General features: G+C 42.0%; 1 protein-coding gene across 1 annotated transcript in view; it reads left to right on the top strand.

Annotated features, from left to right (window-relative positions):
* LOC124263470 overlaps positions 1-19,336 on the top strand; it is a 37,118-nt gene extending 17,782 nt beyond the window's left edge. Inside the window, exons 9-25 of the mRNA XM_046698120.1 lie at positions 44-223; positions 703-744; positions 887-1,066; positions 1,833-1,991; positions 2,857-3,066; positions 3,794-3,909; positions 4,693-4,828; positions 6,031-6,230; positions 7,561-7,639; positions 9,971-10,187; positions 10,905-11,074; positions 11,628-11,780; positions 12,559-12,701; positions 16,371-16,513; positions 17,038-17,138; positions 17,792-17,954; positions 18,693-19,336. Coding sequence (XP_046554076.1) covers positions 44-223; positions 703-744; positions 887-1,066; positions 1,833-1,991; positions 2,857-3,066; positions 3,794-3,909; positions 4,693-4,828; positions 6,031-6,230; positions 7,561-7,639; positions 9,971-10,187; positions 10,905-11,074; positions 11,628-11,780; positions 12,559-12,701; positions 16,371-16,513; positions 17,038-17,138; positions 17,792-17,954; positions 18,693-18,766 — 2,466 coding nt within the window. The 3' untranslated portion in view covers positions 18,767-19,336. The remainder of the gene's footprint in view (positions 1-43; positions 224-702; positions 745-886; positions 1,067-1,832; positions 1,992-2,856; positions 3,067-3,793; positions 3,910-4,692; positions 4,829-6,030; positions 6,231-7,560; positions 7,640-9,970; positions 10,188-10,904; positions 11,075-11,627; positions 11,781-12,558; positions 12,702-16,370; positions 16,514-17,037; positions 17,139-17,791; positions 17,955-18,692) is intronic.
* The last annotated feature ends 2,564 nt before the right edge of the window (positions 19,337-21,900 follow it).

Below are 21,900 nucleotides of genomic sequence, written 5' to 3'. Positions count from 1 at the left end.
AGAGTACTCGAATGTTCTTTTATAAAGCCAATCTCACCAACAGGTCAAACGACTTCTGAAGCGCATCGTTACTGCTGTCGGCTTTACGTGGGATCAGCAAGCTATTATGGACTATGGGCGCTTCATTGGCGGCTTCCCTAACAATGTCCTCAAGAACATTCCCACCAACATCCTCTGTAACAACTGGCAGACGATCAACAAGGCAGACGTACCAAGGGGAAAGGTATTGCAATGCGATGTCCAACAGTGAAATCCCTCATCAGCTACGCCCCATTCCTTAGCCAATTGTGATCGAGTTCCATTTATCATCGCTCTAATCATCCGTGACAGCCTAGGTTAGAAATGGTCTTCAGAAGTCCATGCTTGTAAGAGGCGACTAACGGGATCGCCTGGTCAGGCTCACTGACTGTTTACACATGTTATCGTATCCCAATTGCGTTGATCGATGCTAATGCTGTTGATAACTGGATTGTCTGGTCCAGACTCGGTTATTTACAAACCGCCGCCATATAGCTGGAATATTGCTGACTGCGGCGTAAAACATAATACAATCAAACATCTCTTTAACCAGTGCTTCAGATATATAGAAGAGTGTCATTTTGTCACCTGTCCGCTTCTTTATTCTTTTATAACTCAAAGTCATACGTTTATCCACCTTACCGAATATGTTACAACTAATTCCCACAACGAATTATCTTTCAGCTGGCTTATATATGGGACATTTGCAAATCAACATTCGCGAGCGTAAGTATTCTAAGATGAAGGCAGCAAAACAAGAACAAATTACGCCATAACGTCTTCTCAAGTCATCAAATTAAACCTATATGCTCATACTCCGGTCGACCTGATAAACCATTTTCAATGACGTCACTTCCTCTTCCGGCAGCCCACCACCTACACCTGCGCAGAAATCGTAGACGCTGGAGTCCTCGTCAAGGTCATTCCCAAATCCTACGTTGAACAAATACCAAATGCTGTCGTAGCAGAATGTATTCAGAACATGACAACTTACTTGGAGCCTGTTTGTGTCCGACGGCGAGGCCTGTGCCGACTCATCATGAAGAAGGTAGTTTTGTGGTTGAAATATAGGAGCTGTGAGTGAGTGAGTTGGGTGTGACGGAACTTGGAGCATTATTCTAGAACCACCTCGACTTGTCAGCTTAATGTGGGAGAAAAGCCCAAAATGTAGCTGTTCATATACGTTTACGTGCAACTTAGACACAAGATTGATGCTGACGATACCTAGATATATAATGGATCGAACTGGGATTCGAACCTACATTCAGAGGTTTCTAATCTGCCAAAGGGACGCAACTCTGCACAGCGAAGAAATGGTAATATACTGTCTCAGAGTTTGTTAAAGTAAAGAACTTTATTTTCTAGCCGTGTAATTCAGGTACTGTACTAATACATTTCAAATAAACTAACGGGCAAAAGAAACGAATCCAAGTTGAAATCACTGATATTACAAAACGGCAAACCACCATTGTGAAGAAGGATAGTGAATTTTAATAACAGGTGTATGGACAGCATGCATGTGCAAGATTGCAATACACCTGTTATTAAAATTCACTTCCCCTTTTCACAATGGTGGTTTGTCGTTTTGTAGTATCATTGATTTCGACTTGGTATCGTTTCTTTTGCCGTTAGTTTACGTTTTGTTTGCTTGTAGCCAATGGATAATAATAATCTTATCGTTGTCTGCGAATGTTTGTGCATGAAATTTCAGGAAGAATTGTGTGTTTAGTGCCTAAAACATTTGTTCCGTTTTGGGCTGAAACACAATCTTATAATCTATAGCTGGACATGTCAATCACTGTATGTTGTTTAAGGTGGTGGATCACGCTGTTGCAAACAACGAGGCGATCGGAACGTACATCCAGCAGGTCGGACCTAATCTTGGAAGGAGTGTCCGTGACCTTTCCGGTGTTGATATCACGTCTCTTGGTGGCTTTGACAACCTTAAAACCCTAACATTCTCCAAAGAATCGGTAAGTTCTGTGGTCTTGAGAACCATTGTTCCCCTATTTCCTAGAACGGCAATTAGTGTGACCTTGAAAAATGTCAATCCACCCAATTCTCTGCAGAAATGTACCTTGGTCTTGAACATGTCTCCGAAGAAACGGTAAGTTATGTGGTCTTGAGAGCCATTGTTCCCCTATTTCCTAGAATGGCAATTAGTGTGACCTTGAAATATTTCAATCCACCCAATTCTCTGCAGAAAAGTACTGTGGTCTTGAACATGTCTCCGAAGAAACGGTAAGTAGTGTGGCCGAGAGTACCTGAACCATCGCTCTAGGTACAGTGTCAACTTTAACGCCTTCAAGGCCACTACGTTACATCACATTGTGAACTAACGGGCTAAAGAAACGATACCAATTCGAAAACCTTAATATTACATAACGACAATTTACAATTGTGAAAAAGGGAAGTGAACTGTCATGTTGCTCAAACACCTGTTATCAAAATTCACTTTCCTTTTTCACAATGGTGGATTGTCGTTATGTAATATCAGTGATTTCGACTTGGCATCGTTTCTTTTGCCCGTTAGTTTAGTCATTTTGAAGACCTAAAATGCTGAACCACAAACAAGGGGTTAAAAATTATAATAATATATTGAAAAAAATTGGAAATTTCTCGAACATGTCTAAATAAAGCATGGAATGACACATATAATCCTATCGAGTCCAATACTAGTGTTTGCTATGACTTCTTCTCTCTTGATAAGCTAGAGAATATAGGACGCATATATTAAAAAGCTCATTCCACCCCATTTTATTCTCATGAACGCCTCCTCTAGCGGCCAAGGTTCATACCATTTCATGATCTTGAGTATTCTACTGACGATTGTTTCAGGCTAATGCTGTTTGGGAGAAGGTGAAGAATAGACTCGGAAACGTGAATCGCACCAATATGAACTATTGCGGGTCGCAGTTTGAGAAGATTGCTGACCTCTTCGTTTCTGCAGCCAGCGATGCGGAGTGGGAGAACCTTTGTGAAGATGAGAATCTCTTGGAGAATATCGCCAAGGCAGATAAACACATCAAGAAGTTGTCTGGTAGAGTGGTGAGTAAAACAGGTAGGGTGGTGGGAACAACAGATAGACGAGCGAAATTAACAGGTACAGGGGAGAAAACGACAGGTAGAGCGGTGAGAACGTCAGGTAGAAAGGCGAAAACAAATGGTAGGGTGGTGAGGCGACAGGTTGAGTGGTGGGTACAAGACGCAGAGCGGCAAGTACAACAGAATGAGTGGTGAGTACAACAGAATGAGTGGTGAGTACAATAGAATGAGTGGTGGGTACAAGGGGAAGAGCTGTGTGTCCATTATGTAGAGAGCGAGTACAACAGATAGAGCGGTGAGTACAACAGAATGAGTGGTGAGTACAAGGGGAAGAGCTGTGTGTCCATTATGTAGAGAGCGAGTACAACAGATAGAGCGGTGAGTACAACAGAATGAGTGGTGAGTACAAGGAGAAGAGCTGTGTGTCCATTATGTAGAGAGCGATTACAACAGGTAGAGGGGCGAGTACAACAGAATGAGTGGTGAGTACAACAGGTAGAGCTGTGTCCATTAGGTAGAGAGCGATTACAACAGATAGAGTGGTGAGTACAACAGTTTGAATGGTCAATACAAAAAGGAGAGCTGTGTGTAAATTCCGTAGAGTTCAACTACAACAGATAGAGTGGCGAGTACGACAGTTTGAGTTGTCCGTACAACAGGTAGAGCTGTGTGTACATTAGGTAGAGAGCTGTTGCCATTCAGACAGGTGAATGTAGAACATGTCTTCCAGATCCGGGGTATAGTGAAGAAGCTGCTACGAGTCTTTGGCGCCACTGGGAATGTGAAGGACATATGTATCGACGGCCCTCTTATCGACCAGGTCGGAATGTTCCTCGCACACGCAAGGTGGGTCAGATACCACCCGACGTAATATATTAAACAGAATCCATTAATCGCATGGCACCATATTGGTTCTTTGTTTCAAGGAAACCAAGGCATACTGGAGCGGGTGCTCAGACTAGTTGACTTGGTTGATACATGTCATTGTATCCCAGTTGCGCAGATCGATGCTCATGATGTCTGTCACTGGATTGTTTAGTCCAGACTCGATATTTGCAGAGCGCCACCATTTAGCTGTACGGCGTTAAGCAATAATCAGACGTGTTCAAAGTGTAATATTGTATTGTGATGTTGTTTTATTTGCTATGGTGTTATCTGCACTCGAGAGGACCCATGAAGATCCGGGTTATAATTGATCTTCAGTAACCCATGCTTGTCGTAAGAGGCTCGCTGGGTCAGACTCGCTGACTTGGTTGACACATGTCATGGTATCCCAACTGCGTAGATTGATGCTCATGCTGTTGATCACTGAATTGCTTGATCCAGACTCGATTATTTACAGACCGTCGCCATTTAGCTGGAATATGGCTGAGTGCGGAGTAAACCTAAACTCACTCACTCACGCTGCACTCGAGAGCTTCAAATGCAGTGCCACCAGTGAGGCAGGATGGTTGTTTTCGCGTGCACTAGGTACCACCAGTGAGGCAGGATGGTTGTTTTCGCGTACACTAGGTACCACCAGTGCTTGTCTTTCATAAACAGGAGTCTATGAAACAGCAGGAAGCTTACAACGGGTTTCCTATGACTGGTTTTGTCGCTTTTAGTTTGATATTTGTATCTTTATCCTAGCGGAAAGGACTTGGTCAAGTTCAGCCGGAAGACTTTGCGATCAGTGATGCGGGTTGTTGGAATGAAGAAAGAATATATCGAGAAGCTCACCCGATCTCGGATGAAACTGCTGACCAAGATTGCACTCACAGTTCAGGTAAATAAGCCAGACCAATCCAGAAACGACTGTGAGGGAGTGAGTTATTTACAGACCCCCGCCATATATGTGGAATATTGCTGAGTGCGGCGTAAACCTAAACTCACTCGCTGTTTTAATGTTTTGTCTTAGATATTACTAAAGACGACACATATGAAGGTAACCGGGATTGCTGTCTTCCAAACACAGCTGGAATGTACAGTTGTTATCACCAGTTATTAGAACCAGTATCCTTCTGTATTTAAGCCCATTGGCATCTTGAAGTTAAATCCTTTGTATTTGAGCCTAATATAGTTTGGTATGATTTCATAACGTCTATTTCCAGGACGTACATTGCATGTCTTAGTGTGTTTGGGTCTTGAAACAAGTCATGAAAATACATCTGTGATAATCTAGTGGTTTTACTGTCCTTTGCTGACAGGGTTTTATATATTATATGTATGTATTATGAATTTAGAACTAGTTTTAGTCACGATATGGCTGAAATATTGCCGATCTTTACTCACTCACTCACTCATGAAAATACAGAATTAATAACCACAGACTGTTACGTTAACACTGAATCAAATATTGGACAATAATCTGGCCAAGAAATACACGTGTAACGTTCTACTTGTAATGACAAAACCCAACATTCGGACGTAACTACCATGTAGGTACAAATGTTACTTATGTATATGAATTGCCACAAATGTGATGAGCATGTCCATTGCTGGTTTTAAGACTGAAAACTAGTTATATCAGCTATGTCTTTTAGTAATCTTTAATGAAATAAAACAAAAGCATGGGTGTGTTTGATTAACTATATTTAAATGCACAACTTCCACAAGAGGATAACCTTGGACATATTGGACTCACATAAAAGGATATCACAAATACACCCCACTACAGATAGTTCATCATAGTATGTGGATATTAACGCGGAATGTTTAAACATATGCAATAAGTATTTGCATTATAGCAGACAGAATGAGTGAGTATGGTTTTAGGCCGCTTTTAGCAATATTCCAGCAATATCACGGCGGGGGACACCAGAAATGGGCTTCACACAATGTGCCCATGTGGAGAATCGAACCCGGGTCTTCAGCGTGACGAGCGAACGCCTTAACCACTATGCTACCCAACAGAAACGACATTTTAAAGTCTAAATCTATCATTTTAGACTTCTTTCGTTAAACCAAAGCTCTGACTTCCTTACGCAGGAAACACAGAAAACGTCCTTTGCTCCTGACGACATCGACCTCGTCGGCCCCTTCGCCATGTGCGGCATGAACGCTGGTGACGTCAACAAGATGACCACCCAGACGCTCAAGAAATACGGCATGTACTTCCTTCAGTGTCCCCAGTTGGAGGTCTCCACAAAGAAGGCCATCGTCAAGAAGCTCCTGGCTGCAGTCTCCAGGTAAGAACCAGTGATAATTTCGGAGTGATTGCCATGCTTTAGGAACTGTTTATGGCGATATCAGGTATTGGCCAGTGATCTTTACCAAGTACCCGTGAAGATTCAGTAACCCATGCTTGTTGTAAGAGGCGACTTACGAGATCGGGTGGTCAGACTCGCAGACTTGGTTGACACATTTCATCGTATCCCAATTGCGTAAATCGATGCTCATGCTGTTGATCACTGGTACAGACTCGATTATTTACAGACCGCCGCCATATAGCTGGAATATTGCTGAGTGCGGGGTAAAACTAAACTCATTCATTCTATACCTAGGTTAATCACCGCTCACCTATATATCTTTACAAGCCTGCAGGGGTCGTTGTCGCCACAGTACTACAGATGTGTACGCCAGGCACGTTTCTATATTCAGAAATGTACCCCAAACAAAGTCAAAATACATAAACGTAACAGGTACCCTAAACGTCAGACGAGTCCATATTACACCGCCCCAAATCGAAGCTAGTTCATGTTATCCTTCAGTTTCGCTTGATAACGAGTGATTCTGTGCAGCAAGGAATTATTCGTCACTTCGAATGCTCGTTTTCCTTATATAACGCAATCGAATGCATCTCATACAACAGTACGACACTTCGGATCTAGAAAACAGTGCAGAATGGATTCGTCCGAGGGTACGTTTCTGTAGTCTGGTTTTAGCTAGGTTACGTTTCTTTAGTCTGATTGTGTATACAGTAACGTACGTAGCTGTAGTACCCGTGCCGACAACGACCCCTTTTTCGCAAAACATGAGATAACACACAAAATTAGAAAATGTGCTTAAAAGAAAAGTCTTCGCCTCATAATAACAGTTTGTTATTCTGTAGTTGTGAGTGATTTTTTAAACAGTTAAAATATGTTGCGTAAAAACAGTTGGAAAAAATATGACCTTGGACTATAAAGAAAAGGCTGGACAATGATGGATGTCATAGCATAAATGAAAGTGAAAAAAGTTCTTTTCTGTTTTCACAGAACAATTACCTCGTAACACAAATCCCAGGACCCTTCCACTATGCAACATACTCTATGGGTATCGACTAAATATTTTCTCAACTGCTTAGTTCTTATGATGGTAAATGTTAACCTGGGACATAGGCGGATCCAGATGGGGGTGCAGTGGTGAAAGTGTATTAAATGAACATTGAAACTGTAGTGAAAATGAAGTCGAGCACGCACGCACGCACGCACGCACGCACACACGCACAGAGTGTGCTACCCCCTATCTTAAAAAGCTGTATCCGCCCCTGCTGGGGAGGTTTAGCTGTTGTAAAATCATTCCATCGTTTCTATACAGCATTGAAGCAAGTGACTTGGAAGACCTGGGGGCAGCTATGGTGTTTGCTCTGGACGAGATCCCTGCGAGTAACAAGCCAGTAAGTATACTGTACTAAAAGATAACTATTGTGCGAGGTATTCTGTATCTGAAGATAGCTACCATATCTAACAATACTTAATCGAAACATGGATAACTGGCGATTGAATTACAGGAAATAGACACTGACGGTCTTCAGTGCATGAATGAACAAATTCTTTTGCTTCTGCATTTTTGAGTTCCAACAAGCATCGTAAAAAACATCGGGACACAAACACGTGTTTATTACAAATATAGGGATGTATGCGCTGATGATATTGTTCATTCAGGGTCGCGTTATAGACGGGTGTATAAATTATCACTGATTTTGAAGGTTTGTATTGCGGGACCGCCTTATACGTATGGCCTCTTTATACGCGGCGATATACCAAACTCTGGGTCCCGTTACATAAAGCTATCGCAGTGCTACAACTGTCGTACGTCCGTGTTACAGAGTCTTAGGTTTGTGACAAGGTATGGCGACTAGTCAAAACAATGCTTTTCACAATTAAACTGTTCTCCTCCAACCTATTATATTTAGCCTAACTCGAAGTTGGACTTTTCATTATTGCTTGAAATAAAGTGACTTAATTTGAAGGTCAATCTTCGAATATTCAGACAGACAGACAGACAGTTTTATTCAGTAAAAGGCCACTGGCCCATAATACAGACAGATGCATGGTCACACATCACATAAATGGTACAAATAGAGGTATAAACAAGCTCTGCTCTTAATTCTAATTTGTACATTATATAAATATAGACTAACATTCTTAATCACATCAACATTACTAGATTGCATAATACTTATAAAGTTTTTTGTTGTAGGAGGTTGACTAAAATATTTCACAATATATTTATCTCAAACATCAGAAAAACATTCACAGATACACAAAATATGCCACTCATCTTCAACAACATTAATACCTTTTGATTTACAAAATAAACAAAATCTTTCATTAGAAGCAATAGTTTCATATCTCCCAGTCTCTATTGCTAAGTTAAAATTTCCACATCTCAATTTTGAAAGGGCAGATCTCAAATTTAAACAAATGTTACAATTCAAGTATTTTACTACATATAATAGGTTTCTATACTGACAATAATAAATAGTTTTGTGTGAACTGTCAATGTAGGTATACCAGGATTGCTTTAAATTATCAGTCAGTCTTTGTTTAAAAAGAAACATGAAATACTTAACTTTTCGAATATCCTGACTGAACAATGCATAGCCAAAACCAAGTCACACGTCCAACATTATGTAATGATTTTAGCATTTGATAATTGTGTTTTGGGAGTCTATTTGGCGGTAAGTACAATAAATGACACCAATATTAGATAACCTTAGTCATATATACAATTGTAAAGGGAGTCTACCACATTCACCAAGTACCACATTATTACAAGTTGATTTACCGACTTTTAAAAAATACTTACAAAATGTAATTTGTACAGACTCTATGAGTTTACAATAACTTGTGCCCCAAACTTCAACTCAATAACATAATATAGGTGAGATCATACAATCAAATATATTAAACAAATCTTTACAAATGACACTACCCATTTTTCTCTGAAAGGTATTTACAGAAAATAATGCCTTATTGGCCTGAGAAACAAGACATGTTTGGGCTTTACTCCATACAAGTTTTGGTGTAAATACAAGTCCTAAATATTTATAAAAAGATACAGATTCAATTTGTTTACCATCATAATACCATTTTTCATAATCTCTTAGAGGCCCACCATTTCTAAAAACAAGAATCTCAGTGATTACACAATGCTATTTCAGAAAGTGGTCAAATGCAACATATGTTATATTTGGGATTGCACTTTCTTAGTAAAGTACAAATACTTTTTGGATTGAGTCCCATCCGGGATTCGAACCCACACCCTTTGGTGCCTCACTCTGAGGGTGTGGGTTCGAATCCCAGATGGGACTCAGTCCAAAAAGTACGAGAATTTGTACTTTACTAAGAAAGTGTAATCCCAAATATAACATATGTTGAAAGAATCTTAGTCTTTTTAAGATTAACTATACCAGTAGATTTACAGAACTTCTCAAGAACCTTTTTCTGTAATTGGTTACATGTATCAGACAAGGCTGAAACATCATCAGCAAACATAAGTGAACATACATTATCAAAATCGGATGAAACTGTTACACCTGAACCACCCTCCAGTTCCATTAAAGTACATAACTTGTTAATGAAGATAATAACTAATTGCGGGCTTAAAACACAACCCTGACAATCGAATATTCATGATCATATGTTTTCTTACACCGAACTCTAAATTTGGTAACATTCCCCACATGCACTGGTGTACATTGAAGGCTTCTTCCTCCCTCCAGGCTCTGAAGGAGGAACTGGTCTCCATCCTCCAAGATGTGATGGAGAAGGTGTCTGCGTTCCGGGAGGAATTGGAGGAGAGAGACAACAGGGACATCAGCGCAGATGAAAAGGCGACGTATGTGGCAGCAGTGAAGAAGGCCTCCGGGGAATTGTGGAGCTTCGCCATCGAGGTGACTACCGCCAACCAGGCTGCAACCAGGAGGAAGAGGTCGACCAGTAAGTGTCAGGTCAATCTAAGTTACTGTAGACCTGGGAAGAAAGTCAGTAAAGGAGGAAAAGGGCGACGGGTATGTGGGGCACAGAGATAACCTTAACGGCAGCCCTAAAACGAAAGTCAGTAAGGAGGAAAGGGGAACTATTGGGTATGGGTGTGGATGTTATGTAGGGTCAACCTCAGTTGTTGCTTGCCTAGAACGAAGGTCAGTAAGGAAGAATTTGGAAATTGGTGGGTGTGGTGTAAGGTTGATCTCAGTTTATTGCTGACCTTGCGGCAGAGGTCAATACAGAGTCAGACAGGACAGGCAGGTGGGGCGTACTTATATCCTAAACGGCAGACAGGTTAGTAAAGGAAAAAAGGAATAGGTGCGGGAGTGACTGTATGGTCAGCCTCAGCGACAGTGGTCAGTTTATAGTAGAAGCAGATACGGATTTCGTGTGTATTCATAAAGAATTTACTCATGGGAATCTCGGACGAAAAAAAGATCTTTGAAGAGGATTTTATTGTAGAACAGTTTGATTAATATACCTTGGTGAGAAATACCATCCCATCAGTTCCTCATTTGTTTACTCTGAACATGTGGATGGATGTGTGATGGAGGTGTTATTTGCGTCAACCAAGTCATTCAATGTTAAAGGTGATTTAATAAGACGTCCTGAAGTATGTTGTACCATTTTGCCGCCTCATGCCTGGTACAACATGATGGTGTGTTGCAGGCTCTGGCGACTGCTCGACTATTACTGATTTCGGTAGCAACTTGGACTTCCTGACAGACAGCCAGATCTCCGGTCTGGCCCCAGCTGAGGTTGGAAATTGTCTGGCTCAGTTGTCTACGACGGCATGGGACGCAGCCCAGTGTACAGCACTCCGGGATCACCTACGACACGTCAGTATAGCACTGCCTAACGCCTGACCATCACAGATGTTGTCTCACTAACGTAAACGTCTACACTGGTGTGGGGCTTTTGATATATAAAGATTTATAGAACATGTTATGTATCCCAATTACATCTGTAGATCATCTTGTGTATTTTGATAGATCTCTTAAACAGCTGGTATTCCAAACCGAGAACAAATTACCTCTAACAGGTAGACAGAGTAGAGTAAGCAGTATTTCACATTTACCTTAGTAGAGCAAACAAAATTTGGTGTGCACATTTAGGCATATCTCATGCACAAACATACCTTTCACATTGGTTGAATGTCAGATATGCCTCATTCACATCTGTAGAACATCAAATACATCTCATGTTCATCGGTAGAACGTCGAATACAGCTCATGCACATTGGTAGAACGTCAAATACAGCTCATGCACTTAGGTAGAGCGTCAAATAAAGCTCATGTAAAATAGTAAATCACCAAACATGCTTATGCACATCTTTTAAACATAAGACTGTGATTGTGTTAGGTCACCATCAGTCACTATGTTAACCTTCAGGCCGATGCCCTGGGCAGCTCCGTCAACACGTGGGGCAAGTCGGACGTGCAGGCTCTGGGTACGATGGTGGACTGTCTGACGTCAGAGGAGATCCAGTCTCTGGACGTGGACGATGAGGTCATCCAAGCACTGGGTGCCGTGGAACTTAATAAGGTATGTCATGGGTCACTGGCTTGCCTGGTTCCGACGCATTTAGTTACACACCACAGTGTCATAACCGGAATTACCATAACTGCGGCATTAACTGACATTCACTCATATACTGCCAGGAGTGTTGGCAAACACATGCAGGCTGCGTCTTCACCTGTAAGGCCAATGCCATCCGGTACCTCCCAACATTTGGCAGCGTCCAGTTAACACAAAATACTACACTATAATCTTTGCAATCACAGTCACAACACCGGGTGTCGGCAAAAACTGGTGAACATGTCCAGGCCTACTTGTAACACCCCCAGGTTTTGAAGGTCCGCGGTCAGCAGGTTAAAGTTTTGAACCGAGTTTTCACAGCGTATGGCCCCTGTATGTGATACTGACGTTGACCATTGAGACCAAATCTACCGGCAGGGGTTAAGTTACTGTTAAACCCGGAACAACGACCAAAGCTGGGATTCTAACCCACATTTATAGATTTCTCGCATGCCAAAAGTAAGAATCCCTCCACAGCAAATTGCTGCACCATGTCCTGAACCACCATGTCCCAATGTCCCCAAAAATCTTTTAAGCTTAATTGATCTGACGTTTTTCTTTGAGCGGATAAGGATATATTCTGACGGAAATGAATACATGGTAACGTTGGATTCTTATGCTGTTCCAAATAAAATTACGAGTCTAGGAGTGTACAGTGTGAGAATAAAACGTTTGTTCCGTATGATCTCTGTATAATAATCTCAGGATATTTCGAATGAGTAAAATCCGTTGGTCTTTGTCTCAGTCAGCCGATGTGCTGGTGGCCTACCTCAACAAGACGGCAGCGGATATTACAACGTTGAGCGATGAAACTCTGGGCGACATGGGCAATATGATATGTGGCTTCACATCGTCTCAGATTGGGGACATGAACAACACACATGTGAAGTAAGTTTACGGACATATATACTAGGCACATAAAGAAACTGTGCATACAAAAATTTAAAATAAAAATTTATCAAACCTGTCAAGACACATAAGGATTTAAACTCAGAGATTAGTGATATGTATCCAACATGCATGCACGTGTCACGTTCCGTGATGTCAGTGGTTTCGTCCTTGAGACGTGCAAGACGTTGTTGCACGTGCAGTCCGGGAAAGAGAAACAAAGCAAATGAATGCCACACAATACTGTCACTTTGGAAAGCTCAACCCCTGCCCTTGCGATCGTTCAAAAAGTTAAACGGCTATTGAAACGCATAGCATGCCAAGGCTCACGTCTGCACAACGTCAAGAGGCCATTGGGATGGTCCGTGGGGGAATGTCTCAACGACAAGTGGCTGCACATTTCCACTGCCACCGGAACATCATTTCTGCACTGGTAAGACGCTACCAGAACACAAATGACGTCATCGATCGGCAACGTTCTGGACGTCCACGTGTAACAACGCCAAGACAGGACAGATGGATAAGGGTGACCCATCTTCGCCACAGGTTTCAGACTGCAGTGATGGCTGCCCGGACCATCCCAGGACTTCACCGTATCCACCCCAACACAGTTCGACAACGTTTACGCCATCACGGGATCAGACCACGACGTCCCGCCATACGGCCTATCCTGACACAACGTCATCGACAAGCTCGCCGAATGTGGTGCCGAAATCATGTCCACAGACCCTTGTTTGGGTGGAGAAATGTTGTTTTTACAGATGAGTCCAGGTTTAACATTTCCCATAGTGATGGACGTCAACGTGCCTATAGACGCGTGTGAGAACGTTATGCACAGGCCTGTGTCTTGGAGAGGAATCGCTTTGGTGGTGGTTCCGTGATGATTTGGGGTTGAAATAACAGCACGCCAAAGAACTCCTTTGGTGATTGTTCAGGGCAACTTAACTGGGGTGGGCTACAGGGATCAGATTCTTCGACCTGTGGCGATTCCTTTTCTGCAAAGTCATGGCCCTGGGTTAACAATCCAACAGGACAATGCCCGCCCTCATACGGCAAGGGTTGCTATGGATTTCACCACAACACCACAACGTTGACTTACTGCCTTGGCCTAAAAATTCACCGGATCTCTCCCCGATAGAACATGTTTGGGACGAGATGGATCGACGTCTACGCCGTCTTCCTCATCCGCCAGATAACGTCATTGACCTTGCAACAGAACTTGAGAGAATCTGGCGTGACATCCCACAAGCATTCCTTGCACGTTTGATAGGCTCTATGGGTATCCTTCCATTACCCCCACATCCCATTACCCCCACAGCTTATAACAACAAAGTTCACAGTCCAATGCACTGCTAATCCCCTTTCTGTTACCTGTTACCTGCACAATGGACTAGCCCAAACACATGAACACAAGATTTAATGTTTTAGTTTATGGATTTAATTACACAAATAAATGAATATAATACACAGATATCTTCCTGGTCGTGACATGAATATGAGCAGCAGGTCATGTTAACTTTTTTAATGTTTATTTTTGTCTTTTAAACAAGTCTCTATCCCAATTTGAGGAGATGGCCACAGCATCAAGGAACTGCATTGGTGTTTTCAGCCCAAGATTGAGCTGCTCCTTGAGGCGACACAAACGATGCTCCATCTCTCTGTACACTCTCTTTCTGCTTCTCTGTGCTGCTCCAAGTTTTTAGTCTATCTGGGAAATGTTCGCTCTCTCAGCGTGTTCAACTTTCCTGATCACCTCCACAAATCGGTAGATGTTGGGGTGTCGATGTGGGAGTCCCCGGTTCAGGCGGTTGTGGAATCCCTCTAGGTTGTTGTTTGTCCTTGGACCTGTTGTTGAGTGATGGTTCCACAGTGGCAGATGGAATCTTGCGTCGCCGTCGACCCAGGTAGTCACCATGTAATCGTTGAAGGTGGCCGCTCTTGGTACATCGGGTACAATGGTATCTTATCATCGTCCAAGTTCGTAATCTCGTTGTTGTAGAGGGTGTGCATCGATGTTGACTCCTCCCTCGCTCTCTTCCTCAAGTTGCTGACAAACCGGACCTTCTGGCTATCCTCAAAACATTTCCGACTGTTGTGACTCTGCCTCTGCAAGTTGACTGGACACACTTCCAGTGTACACAAGACTGTCTCTCGACATTCTTAGTGTGTAGATAACCCTCAAATAGGACTTGGGTGCTACCTGTCCGTGACATAACAAACTCAATATTGCGAAGACCAGCCATGTTGATTTCATGTTAGTTTGTTTCCAACAATTATATACTATGCTAAGTCATCTCAAATTACTTGTCTCATCTCAGTGTCAATTTCAACATTTACTTCATTTCATCTTAACAAACTTTCTCTAACCAAGAACACCTTAATCCTTTCTAATTTGTATACACACCACTTTAGTCGCTCCCATGGGTAAGTTCATTATGCCAGACAGGTAAATGCCGTGTGTTGTTTTAACTAATTGTAGGGGTACTGGGCTGTAGGGGTAATGGGAAACAACCGCTCTATGCGTCGTCGATGCACTGCTGTTCTCAATGCCGATGGTGGACATACCCGTTATTGAGCTTGTGACATGGTCGTTTGACCCCTGTCCCGCTTGTGGACTCGTGACGTCATTGTGATTGACTTTCAGTTGAAATTCTCCCGATTTGTTATGGTCTCATGATCCCTCCATTACAGTTTATATGTACCTTTGACATTGTTATCGTACTTATCAACTGGGATAATATTTTGACAATGCACAGTTTCTTTATGTGCCTAGTATATCTCAGTCAGTCAGGGAAGATCCACGTGGGGATTTCTGGTTTGAATTGTCCTAAGCAACATATGCTTGCCACAATGGGCGACTAAAGAAACAGGTGATCAGGAGCGCCTGTCACAGTAGACGACGTACCAATCGGGTGTTCAGGAGCGCCTGTCACAGTAGACGACGTACCAATCGGGTGTTCAGGAGCGCCTGTCACAGTAGACGACGTACCAATCGGGTGTTCAGGAGCGCCTGTCACAGTAGACGAAGTACCAATCGGGTGTTCAGGAGCGCCTGTTACAATATGTGTCTTAGTAAATTGGGTGATCAGGACTCCAAACACGCGACGTACCAATCGGTTGTCAGGAGCGCCTTTCACAAGAAACGTATTAATAGTGAGTGAGTGAGAATGGTTTTAAGCGGCTTTAACAATATTCCAGCAATATCACGGCGGGGGACACCAGAAATGGGCTTCACTCATTGTACTCATGTGGGGAATCGAACCCGCTTCACCTTGACGAACAGACGCTTTAACCAATAGGCATCTTAATATATCGGGTGTTCAACAGTGCCTGTCACAGTAGGCGACATATCAATCGTACGAACTGACCAGGAGCCTTTGTAACAATAGACGACTTAATAAATCAGGTAATCGGGAGTGCATGCAGCAATAGGCGAGTTAATAAGTTCAGTGATCACTTGGTTAGAATATTACTGAAAGCAGCGTTAGAAAGAAACTCGAAGAACATGATCCATGAATACAGTCTGTTGGTACCGCAGATCACAGTTGGTAGATCTTTGAAACGAATTCTAGACCAGATGCGCAATTAATATCAGACTGTTAATAACAGCTATTTACTATATCCGTCAACTTGCTCCATTTATGAATATTCTGTTCCGTATGTTACCAGCGAGGCAGCTAAGGACCTCAGCACGGTGAAGTGCATGGATACGGCTCAGCTAACAGCGGTGGGAAGCCATATCGTGGCCGTGGAGGGGGCAGACTGGAGCGGCAAGGCCACTGCCCTGGTCGGGGAGATCGGTGTGTTTGCAGGTGAGTCTGTGAGGGAGGACAACAGAGGGGTCTACTGGTACACCAACATAGGGAGTCGCACTCTCTAGTAACACGCCATGGTGGTTCTGGGGACCAGCATGATTATCCCTGTGTTCTGTAGGTGGGTGTTTGAGAGGAGGGGTCTACTGGTACACCAACATAGGGAGTCGCACTCTCTATCCGCCATGGTTGTTCTGGGGACCAGCATGATTATCCCTGTGTTCTGTAGGTGGGTGTTTGAGAGGAGGGGTCTACTGGTACACCAACATAGGGAGTCGCACTCTCTAGTAACACGCCATGGAGGTTCTGGGGACCAGCATGATTATCCCAGTGTTCTGTAGGTGGGTGTTTGAGAGGAGGGGTCTACTGGTAGGAAGAATCTAATGTTCTCTGAGTTGTGTCTTCTGTTGATTAGTAAACTGTGACAATAAGAAGAGTCTTGAGTTCTCCTAAACACTTCTTCTTTCAGAAAGTAGTGAGAATCTCGAGATCTCCCAGTTCTAGGTATTGTGTTTGTGTTCTAGGTGGACTTCCCCAGAACACGCTCAGCTCGTTCACCAATGAGCACATCAAGGAGATAGACCCACAAGCCATCTCTGCCATACCTCCAGCTACACTGGCCAATGTAAGTATAAGGAACAATGCTAGTAAACAATATATGTCACCCAAATATTTAGAATTTTTGTTTGTTTGCTATATTTCGACAGCGGTCTACAAATAGTCGAGTCAGGACCAGGCAATTAGCTGACTGAGAATCGGTCCACACTGTGGCGGTACAATGACACCGTATCACAGGTCTTTATGATGTCATCTATTGTGTCGCCCTTCACGTACATCATGGGTTGCTCTGGGCCGTTTCTTGCGCTGAATCTATATGGTCCAGCTGGGACACAAATCCCTCTATTTGTTTAGAAATATCACAGCGCATGAATTGTAGACATAACCGTAAATTTGCCTCCCCTGATGACGGGTTGTTATGTTGGTACACTGCCCCTTGTTGCGTATTTCACCTCGCCCAATAAGATTCTTCCGTAACTGCTACACTTCATGGATACCCTTCCCACTCTCTTCAAAGAATTGATGGATGGATGGATGGATGGATGGATTTGATATGTCTGTACAACGGTCAAGTCATCGGAAAACAGTCTTACACTAACACTGCCATTTTGGCGTTTTATCTCCGTGATTTCAACATGCTTGTAATATCAATCGTAGAAGAGTATGTATCTTGACAAAACTATTGGCTTTTTATGATACTTATATTCCCGTGTGCTGTAGGCGTTCACGGCCGACGGGTTTGCTCAGCTGACAACCGAGCAGAGTAACGCTGTCTCGGATCTCCAAAAGCAGGAGCTGAGTGCCGCCCAGAAATCCTCCATCGAGGCCTCCGCCTCCTTCAACGAGGTCCTCAGCATTGTGGACACCTTAAACCCAAATAGCGGTAAGGCCATGTGCTAGCTTACTCGTGATAAACATAAAATAAGAGTATCCTCGGAACTCCAGACTCAAGACATCCCGTCTTTCATTTTGAACTGGTATAAACCCTTCTAGCAAATCGATAATTATCGTTACCTGGCAAGACAGCTAAACTTAACAGAAAGGCTTCATCACAATTCAGTTCTATGAAACAGCTATTTTCAGGATGATAAGGTTTTCATTTTCAATTGAGACCTTTTCGAGTGGAAAAGTGTGTTAAACTCCGGTTCTGTTCCAAACGTTTATAGTTTGAAAGTGATATGAGTGACCAGTCTAAGACGTCACACTATGAAGAGTTGCATCACGTAGACATGCCAGATGGGTTCGAATACCGATTCGCCGGATTGTGGTTTATTGTTTGCTTGCCCTGTATAGGTGTTAATGGGTAGTCAACATCTAGTCCTCCCTCAAATAATGAAGGAAGGGGCTGTTTTAACATACACTTGTACATCCGTGTCATTATGTCTAGAAGTTCTGGTTCAGCAGCCGTTATTACGTCAGGGGACATGGTAATGTGTTAATGTGCAGCATAAGCCATCCTGGGACATGGTAATGTGTTAATGTGCAGCATAAGCCATCCTGGGACATGGTAATGTGTTAATGTGCAGCATCAGCCATGATATTTCACTTTCCTTTTACGTTACAATCTAAACAAACCTACAGACATAATTGTATGATTAATTTTGCTTTTGCTTCTTTTCAGGGGCCAGTGTCCGCCATCTTAGCCTCGTTTTGGCTACTATCATGTCCGCAGGCGTGATTGCCTTTACATGGTAAACTGTTAGTTTCACATTGACGTCATTGCCTTTAAATGTTAACTGTTGGTTTCTTCACCGAGGACGCACACTGTTATTGTTTGTAAATACACAATACACTGTCGTGTTTCTAGTTTTTCATCTTTTTTGTTAAGTTTTATACGGCGTTTTTATCACTGCTCCGCTCAAAACACAGATTATATTACCAAACCCCGTGAAATATCGTTATAATGTCCCGATATATCGATTAGCGACATTGTGTTACAATTGAGGTCTGTAAATATGTTCAGGTAATTCCGTCCTATGGTACAGTGAAATTTGAATTTTCTTGTGAGAGTCAAACTTAATGCGAAGGTATACCGAACTTCTCTGTAAGATGGTTATGACAATCAAACAATATTGAACCAAGTCCCAATTTTATCAAAAAATATTTTGTTTACATTGTGAATTCGTGTTATTGTATATATGAATACAGTAGAAATGGTTCGGTGGATATGCCTTGCACTGAACGGTTGATGTTCCAGTTTCCCCTTGATCCGGAATTACGTTTGACGCGGCTATTTTGGTCTAATAAAGGTGTATAATTCATTAATCTCTTGGCTTTGTTTTTTTGTCGTTTGGTGGTCAAGTACCATTATTGAACATAATAAAAACTAGCAATGTACTTTGGAAATCTACTTAAGTGGAACAGCTACTTTGCTTTAATGTACCCGTGAAGATCCGGGTACTTGATCTTCAGTAACCCATGCTTGTCGTAGGAGGCGACTAACGGGATCGGGTGGCCTCATCGTATCCCAATTGCGTAGATCGATGCTCATGTTGTTGATCACTGGATTGTCTGGACCAGGCTCGATTATTTACAGACCACCGCCATATAGCTGGAATATTGCTGAGTGCAGCGTAAAACTAAACTCACTCTCTGTTTTAATGTCTTGTCTCAGTTATTACTGGAGAATACACATTTGAAAGTCACCGGATTGTTGTCTTCCAAACATAGGTGGAAATGTGCAGTTGTTATCACCAGGTACTATCTTTCTATAAATTATGCCTATTGACATCTTGAAGTTAAATCCTTTGTATTTAAGCCGAAATTCTTGATGATTTGGTATGATTTTTTAAATTTCATTTTCAGGACGTACATAGCATGTGTTACTGTGTTTGGGTCTAGAAACAACACATGAACATACAGAATTAATAACCATAGAATCTTACGTTAACACTGAATCAAATACTGGACAATATATATTTGGCCAAGAATTACACATGCAACGTTCAACTTGTAGTGACAAAACTCAAGATTCGGACGTAGATACCATGAATGTATATATATGTAGCCTATATATGTAGATTGCAAATGTGTCTACAAATGTTATGAGTGTGGTAAGACGGCTGAAAACGCCACTGATGAGATGAAAGAGTCAGGTCCTATGGGGGGATCGTCGGCGTCGCTGTATATGATGCAGTCATTGCTGTTGATTGTGAGTAAGTGAGTGAGTTAAGATTTACAGTCACAACGGCAATATTTCAGCCATATCGTGAATAAAACAAGTTAAGAGTTCACCATAAATACATGTAAATTATAAAAACCTGTCATCGAAGGACAGTAAAACCAACTAGAATATCACAGTATCAAGAAATAAAACTAGCATCTCCCTCTAAAATTACATTTCAAATTAGGACAATACAATATAAAAATTGACTATAGATCGCCAACAACTAAGGTAGATCACCATACCAGGGACCATGGGACTTACAGTGCCTTTGCTACCTGCATGGACCCTAGTTGGATTTACACAATCCCTTCAGCCGCTTGCGATTGTAGGAAATATTTAGCCAAATTTTAAAATAATCTGGGAAGTTTAAATTTAACTTTGAAAGTTTTGGGACTTACGTATCCTCTCAGGAGGACAATAACTTTACGATACTTTAACCCCCTTCGTGGATACAGCCACTAACAATCGCAGTTGCTAATTATACTACCATGTTTAAAATACCATTAATCTATTTACAAAACATACTATTCAAAATTTATCAAGTAACCGTTGCTGTTGATTGTGTTGCAAACGTGTCAGAAGTAGATAGGGGAAACGCTCTCCGTGTAAGCTTTGTCAAACGAAGGGCATCGTTGATAGATACGGCTGCTTCTGGTACTGTCGACAGAGATTTAGCTTCTGGTACTGTCGACAGAGATTTAGGTTCTGGTACTGTCGACAGAGATTTAGCTTCTGGTACTGCGCTTTTAGGGTTTAGAACAATGAGTGGTGTTTTAACGCTGGATGTTACGGGTACACTGGGATACACGTGCTTCAATTGAAATGGAGCCCTGGTGTGATCGGATATGAACATGACGAATATCTAGACTTGCTTCATTTAGAGTTTTTGTATTAGGGAGTTCAAGTGAAAGTAGGTGCTAATCAAATTTGGAGAAGTAATTAAAGTTTTAAATTCTCTTATTGAGTTAGCATTAGTGACTTCTTCGGGCAAAGACTTCCAGAAGCTAATTATACTAGGAAGAAATGACTTAACATACCTTTGCGTTCAACAGTTGACTGCTTGTGAATACAATCGGTTTCTCAGATCATAATTACATATCTTGGCAACTCTGTTAAGTTAAATTACCATGCGATTTTTTAAAATGAAATCACTTTGAAACGATATCCTCTTTCTTTTTTAAATGAAATGAGATTTGAAATTAATTATATCTTTTCCTGACTGGTACCCCTAACTACACCGCAAGTGTACTTACCCATCCAAAGTTTAGACTCACTAGTGTACATGTAGCCACTAACTTCAGTCAACTGTCCCAAACTAGATTTACAAAATATTCCACACTGTTTAAAGGTACAGTTTACACATGAACTGATGTATTGTAAAGATCATTGGAAAGATCATTGTCATGAGTTCAAAAAATGATGGAAATTGGCGAATATAAAGAAACTTCACACCAACACGCAGCTGTTCACGAGCACGATATTTGCACATGCTTTTCAGCAATTTGATGCATGATCCCCGTGCAGTTCATCTGTATTCGGTTTGCAGTCGGTTCCCCCAAGTTAGTGGAGAAATTCATCTTCGATGTAAAAAACTATATATATAAAAACATAACATATAGTGAGTGCTTTAAGTGAGTCTAAACTTTTGATGGGTAGTATAGTT

The sequence above is a fragment of the Haliotis rubra genome, unplaced genomic scaffold, assembly GCF_003918875.1.
Source record: "Haliotis rubra isolate DU_JTF1 unplaced genomic scaffold, ASM391887v1 Scf884, whole genome shotgun sequence".
NCBI classification, from domain to species: Eukaryota; Metazoa; Mollusca; class Gastropoda; order Lepetellida; family Haliotidae; genus Haliotis; species Haliotis rubra.
This window is presented reverse-complemented; position numbering and strand designations above follow the sequence as displayed.